Source organism: Corapipo altera, unplaced genomic scaffold, assembly GCF_003945725.1.
Source record: "Corapipo altera isolate COAL_440 unplaced genomic scaffold, ASM394572v1 95, whole genome shotgun sequence".
NCBI lineage: Eukaryota > Metazoa > Chordata > Aves > Passeriformes > Pipridae > Corapipo > Corapipo altera.
The window spans coordinates 2,572,121-2,578,963 of NW_020884947.1; the positions used below are offsets into that span (position 1 = coordinate 2,572,121).

General features: G+C 50.3%; 1 protein-coding gene across 1 annotated transcript in view; it reads left to right on the forward strand.

Moving 5' to 3' along the window:
* NAT8L (N-acetyltransferase 8 like) overlaps positions 1-4,794 on the forward strand; it is a 28,169-nt gene extending 23,375 nt beyond the window's left edge. The window contains exon 3 of the mRNA XM_027662720.1: positions 4,380-4,794. Coding sequence (XP_027518521.1) covers positions 4,380-4,747 — 368 coding nt within the window. The 3' untranslated portion in view covers positions 4,748-4,794. The remainder of the gene's footprint in view (positions 1-4,379) is intronic.
* The last annotated feature ends 2,049 nt before the right edge of the window (positions 4,795-6,843 follow it).

A 6,843-nucleotide genomic window follows, 5' to 3' on the forward strand; every position in this document is an offset into this window, starting at 1 on the left:
ATGAGGCAGCAAGCTGAGGGAGTGGAGAGAGCTAAGGAAGGTGGTGGTGCGTTTTCCATGGCCACTTCTCCTCACTTTTGCAGTTGGCAGCCCTGAAGGAAGCAGGGAACAGTGCTGCAAAGAGGCTTGGTGTTTGGCTGGGAACAGCTCATGCCTCTGGAAGGTACTTCCAGTGCTTCAGAGTGCTGTTCATAGGGCAGCTCTAGTTACGTGCAAGACATCCATGAAGAACAGATCTTGGAGAGAGCTAGAAGGGCTTTCTTTGGATGACCATAGTGATGGCTTGGCAGGTGGACTGCAAATGAGGGGGAAGGCAGAGACAGAGATGCTGCCACAAAATGAGTATCTGAAAGGGGTAGGGAGAGTTGTAGCTGTCAGGGTCTGTGTTTATCTTTGCAGCAGTGATTATTTTCAGATAGCATGTGAGAGAGTAAAACGTCAGCTCCTGCTATTAATAGAACTGCAAACAAGGCTGTTGCTCATTACTGACAGGTAAGATGTGTTAGTTTGTTTCATCCTAGGTAGGAAACAGTTCAAAACCAAGCTCTAAGTCAATCCCCTGGTAAAGAAAAGGTGGGGAGGAGACACCTTCCCCCCCCCCCCCCCAAACCTTGGGATGTGGCAGTGCAGGGTGGTTTTTCCGGAGTGCTTCTGTGCTGCTCCAGAATAAGTGCTGCTGGAAGAGTGGATATGGTGAGGAGCTGCAGCTGGCTAGCGTTTCGGAAAACCTGGAATCATAGGATAGTTTGAGTTGGAAAGGACTTTTAAAGGTCATCTAATTGAGTTTAGGTAAAAAGCAAACTGAAGACCTTCAGCACTCCTGCTCTGAAGCTGGAGAGTTTTACCAGAGGAGAGAAAGTCTCAGCCCAAGGTCAGCAGAATGTGGTGTGATCCCAAGACAGCTTTCAGTGGCAAATCCTCTAGGCAGCTGCCTAAAGGAGGGATTTGACAACCCCACAGGGGAAAGCTGTTCCTAGGCTTGTAGCCACCTTTGGGAACTTGAGGTGTCTTCAGTAAGGTGAAGGATCTGGCCACCGGTGATCCTTGGAGCAGATGCAGACACAAGGTGAGCAGTAGGGTCGAATTTTTGGGGCCTGGTGGTGCTGGTGTAAGCGAGAGCTGCACACGACTCGTGTTGTTTGAGCAGATGTGTCCTGTCTGTGGCTAATTATAAGCGTTATGTGCACAACACACACTGGGAGATGTGCCAGATACTGTTTCTTTTCATGTTGAACTCAAAATCATTATAATTAAGCTTTAAAGTTGTAAGTAAAAACTAACAAGGAGCGCAGCTTTGCTGTCATCCTGCTTGCAACCAGGGCCGGTCCCTGCTGGGAGGGACAGGGGTGGGGGTATGGAAAGGGCAGTCAGAGGAACTGGAAATGTGGAGGTTTTGGGGGTCTGCTGTGGTGGATATGTCCAGATTTGGGGTTTGAATAGGCAGAATACCCCAAAGTACTAGAAATGTGCCGTTTTACAAATGTGGGAAGTGTTGCTGAGTGAGCTTTAGCAGCCTCTCAGGTTTGGTGGGCAGAGACAGAGAAGAGGTGTTTGCTAAGAAGGGAAAGCAGGGAATAAAAATGGGAAGCAATCACGGAAGCAATTGTGTAACCTCAGGTTGAGAGGAACCTAGGTTGTGTCTCTGGTTTGAGGAAATCGAGACAACCTTGCTGAAGAAGCAGCTCCAGGAGGAGTTGCTGCCCATGGGGCTGGATGAGGGGGATGTGACAGCTGTGCTGCTGGCTGCAGCTCAGGGGATACCAGCTGATGTCTGCTTTGTGGAGCTTTTGGGGGCTGCCTCACAACTGGGTGCGTGCTGGGGATGAACCTCCTTTTGAGACTGCACCACAGGAGCAATGGCCATGCATGTAGGGGTGAGGATCCCTGTGGCCCTGATGTTGTGGTGTGCTTGCCGTGTGGCCAGGGGTGTGATGGATGGGCTGGGGAGTGCCTTGGGCACCACCACCACGTGAGGAACAGTGTAAAAACAGCAGTGAGCTCTCTACCCTGTGCTTTGTATTCGGAGGGAGGGCGGCTGCTGGGTTTCAGTGCTTGTAGGTGTTCATCTGGGGTCATGTCTGAATAAATTACGTTGTGAGATCCAAGCGAGCACAGGGGAACAAGCCACACTGTCAACGCGGCAGTGGAGTAGAGACATCTTAACTGCTCGTGATAAATGGGTCAAGATGGGCCCCGGTGTTTTAAAAATTAGCGGTTGGCCTAGATAGCAGCAGCAAAATGACTTGCAGGGGGAACAAAAGTGAGCGTCGCTGGAGCTGTGCATTGCTCAGAAGGTGGGGATGAGCCCGGTGTGCTGGGGTCAACCTGGGCTGGTTCCCCACCCTTTGTTTGTACCTGACTCTTCCTTGGCAGCTGGGCTGTGCTGCAGGGAAGCGGGGAAGACCTTGGCCCGTTTCTTTCTGATGGCTTTGTGGAGTCACAAGGTGTCCTGCAGGCAGCAGCTGGGGAGGCACCTCCCACCGCCCCTCCAGTGCTTTGCTTTCTTCCGGTGACAAAGTACTCTGAGTTGTTTTAATAATTTTCCCCCCCAGTTTTGTAGGGGAAGTGGTGCTGTGCACCCCTGAGCACCCACCTGGGCTGTTTAACTCTGGTCTTTACACAGATGTGTCGTGCATTTGGGTTTGGATGATTGGCAGGGATGGTGCTAAAGATGGAGTTGCTGCCCAGGTCAGGTTCTCTTCTGCTTAGCATTGGGGAAGAAGGCCACTGCCTGCACCAGGGGTTTCTCCTGTGATAGGGTCCTCTTCCCCTGGATGAAGCCATGTTGCTCCAGAGCACTGAAAGTCAGTGCTTTTCTTCTGGGCAAGACACCTCACAGCAGAGTGACTGTGCTGACCCCCCTGTACCTCAAAAGCACAGCCTATTCTTTAAGCTGCATCCTCATCCCCAGAGCAGCGTGCCCACTGACCAATACCAGTGTAAATGAGGATGGACTGGTTTTGCTTGCTGAAACTATGGGGGTTTGGCCTGAGTTGCTTGAGCACAGTGTTTCCAGCTCATGAGAGGCTCTCACCTGGCACAGGGCAGCAGAAGAGGAGCAGCAGTAGCTCCAGAGCAAGGGGGATCTGGCCACAAGCACCCCAACCTGCAGGGAAGGAGTTGGTGAGCCTCATCTTGACTGTGCACAGGAGGTGCTCTTTCTAGATGTTTATGCTGTTTTCCCCTGCTGGTGTTATGCTGCCATTAACGGTCCCAATTTCTCACTACCAGCATCTTGCTGCCCAGTTTGGATTTTCTGTTTGAAGCTGTCTTAGGCAAGTTCTGCCCTGAAGTCTCTAAGAGGAGAATGCACTTACATATCTGATGTGCATGGAGAGAGGTCAGAAATAAGCCAGGCAGTCACTTATTTAACTTTTCATATCAGGTCCTTGTGGATAGAGAAGCAGATGGCAAGAGGAGCCACTGGGAGTCCTGAGCAGTCAGGACAGCTATTGCATCACACCTGAAAAGCAACATCCTCATGAGTCCCAATGTGTCTGCCCCACAGCAGGCACAGCTTTCCCCAACCTGGGGAGGCCCCACCAGCTCCTTATCCCCCACCACAGAGGCTCCCATCCTATTTTGAGCTGGCTCCCTGCCTCTCACCACAGCACTAGGGAAAGAAGCTCAGCCTTTCCCCATCCTCACTGTCATTCAGTTGAATCCTACCCTCTTACATCTCCAAATATGCTTTGTGCACCGCCCTGTGCTTCTCCCTCATGAGCTCCTGCCTGCAAGTGCTGCCCCTGCTCTCTTCAGAGACCACAGGTCTGCCCAGAGCACATCAGCAACTCTCAGCTGGTGAGTCCAGCCCGATGATGTCCTGCCCATGCCTCGGTCAAGCTGTTGACCTGGAGATGAGAGCTTCTGAAAAGTGCAACCTCCAGTAAAGGAGGATTTTGGCAGCAAAGAACACAACAGGCTGCCTGTGCCAACCCCTCATCACAGAGTGTGATGCAACAAGGAGCCAGGGTGGGTTTTGCTTTGCCAAGAGGAATTGGGGACTCGCTGCAGTGAAGTTATGTGGTAGGACAGGAGAGTGCGACTGCGAGCAGGTCAGAAGTTGCCCATCATGTACCACCATTGGCTGGGGACTGTTTCCTGTCTGTGAAGGCAGCCAAATGCACTTCATAACACCTGGTCCCTGGGTATCTTCCTTTGGTTCGTAGGGATTTTGCTATGCATTTTCCTTGGGAAAGCAACATTCCCTTCAGTGTGTCAAGAAAAAAGAGTTTGGTCCTTATTTATGGAGGTCGTTAGTCCCCACGTGTGACAGGTGATTTTGGACCTCAAGCCTTGCTCCCACTTGTGCATTTGGCAATGGGCACTTGTCTGTCCGGGATGGCTGGTGACTACGTGTGCTGCTTTATCTCCCACAGGCTCCTGCTTCTGGGTCGCCATCCTGGACGGCAACGTGGTGGGGATCGTGGCGGCGCGGGGCAACGAGGAAGACAACACGGTGGAGCTTCGCCGCATGTCCGTCGACTCCAACTACCGCGGCAAAGGGATCGCCAAGGCCCTGGGCCGCAAAGTGCTGGAGTTTGCCATGCTCAACAACTACTCCTCTGTCGTGCTGGGAACCACGGCTGTGAAGATGGCAGCCCACAAGCTCTATGAGTCCTTGGGGTTCAAGCACGTGGGTGTCGTCGAACATTATGCCCTGCCAGGGATGACACGCTCTTTACTGGAGAGAATGTTTTTCCAGGTCCGCTACCACCGCTACCGCCTGCAGCTGCGAGAAGAATAAAAACAAAAAAAACAAAAAACAACAAAACCCCAACCAAACAAATGAGAAAAAAAAAATATTTTTTTTCCTCCTCTTCCTCCCCCTTCAAAAATAATAAATTACCCTTCTGTTTCTCATCACCGTTGATTTGCCAATTTTGGGTTGAGTTTTTGTTCCCTCATGTCACCTTTTGGTTTGCTCCGTTCAGCTCAACGGGCCAGCCCTTCCTCGCATGCTGTAGGTGGTGGTGCTGGGAGTCCTGCGACCCGGCGGGGCAGAGCGGAGCGGCGGCCTCTCCTTCCCAGGTACCTCCGTAAAGCACAGAAACTTAACTGCAAAATAGTACCACTTGCTCTGGTGTACATAGTCTTCTCCTTTTCCAAATGTAAGATAATATAACATAGTGATGCATTCATAATAGTGCAGAAATATTACTTGAATGCAGTTTTCAGTATTTCACGCACCAGTAAAGTAGAACACGCATTCGTCCTGCCGTTATTTACTGGTTAATAGTTTTCAAAGAAAAGGTGGGGGGCAAACCCTGCCCCCCCTGCCCCAACCCGCTTGCTACAATGCATGAAGAGGAAAGCGCGTGCACGCACTCAAACACATCGCACTGCCACCACGGCACTGGTGTTGCACTTTTTTTGGATGTGCCTCATTCTGCCAAATGCCTGAGAGACCCTGGGTGCATCCGGTAACCACAACTCCACTCCACCTCCCCCTCCTTCCTAAGCCAGCACAGACTCGGACCGGCTGAACTGAGCCCCATTGTACCATAGCGTGAAGTTAAGATCAAACCTAAATATCTCCTGCGCTGTTCCGTAGCCACGTGTAACCTGCAGTCCTGGGCCAGACTCCGCATGTGCGTTGGACTTTCTCTTTGCTGCCTTTTGGGGGGTTTTTTGTTGTTTGTTTTTATTTTATTTTTAAGGGTTATTTTGTTGTTGTTGTTGTTATTTTTAGTTTTGGCTTTTGCTGAATGGTGTCGTTGAGGCGTAATGGAGGCTGCAGTTCCTATGGCAACACATTTGCACATTAATGTGCGCACCAAATCTCACCACTTCAGAGAAGCAACGTGTGACAGATAATAGCATTTTGGGGAGTGCTGGGGTGGGGGGGGAAAACGTACTTATTATCTTAACCAGCTGCTTGTTTGATAAATGTAGATGGCCTCACTGCAGCCTTCCATCAAAGGTAATTAACTGCTTTAATGATGTCAGATTTGTGAATTGTACAATGCAAAAAGCAATGCAAAGCAGATTCGGCATGTGTCTGTACCCAGTATGTATGTACAGTGCCTGCCAACTAAAGAATAACCAAGACTACAGCTTCTTCTAGCCTGAGATATCAACTTTTATAACTTATTTAAACCAATAGCAACCTTGCATGAATTATGTCTTGGGGAAAAAGAAGATCGGTAGGTTTTAATTTTTAAAGCGTGGTGTCAGAGGTATTACAGTAAACCATTTCTGGCTGCACTTAATTTGGGGTGGGTAGAGGGGTTTGGCTCAGCTAATACATTTAAAGGGAAAAAGCCCTTCAGTTCCTGGGGAAAAAAAATAATTACTATTTTATGAAGTATTATGTGTGTGTTGGGGGGGTAACCTCACCACCTTGTCATGAACTTGGTGAAAGGGTAGAGCATGTGTTAACCATGCTTTCACTTGCAAATACAATGGAAGCATCAGCGGGAGAGCCTTAGAAGGAAGGAACCATGGGGTGGAAGTGGGGGCAGACAGCATGGACCTTGGACAGGGGGTTCTGTCTGTCTCACTCCTACTGGGAGCTGCCCTTTCCTCTCCAGGCGAAAGCTTTCCCAGCACTGAGACATGGCCAGTGATGCTGAATGCAAGCAGAGGGGAGGGGATTCACCCCATCCCTGCTGGGCTATGGACCAGGCACTGATGCTGGGGGTGGAGGAGCCATTTGGCACAACACCGGTAGCGCTTTCAGTGGTGGGCTGGGCTTGGTCCAGCCTGTAAGGAGTTGGAGGGACAGAGTCCCAGTGTGTGTCCCAGCAATAAGGGGGGAGAAATAAGGATGGTGAAGGGCACTGTAGCAAGATACCATGAGTTTAATTAACAAAATTTCTGTATGGGGCACTATATTTTTAA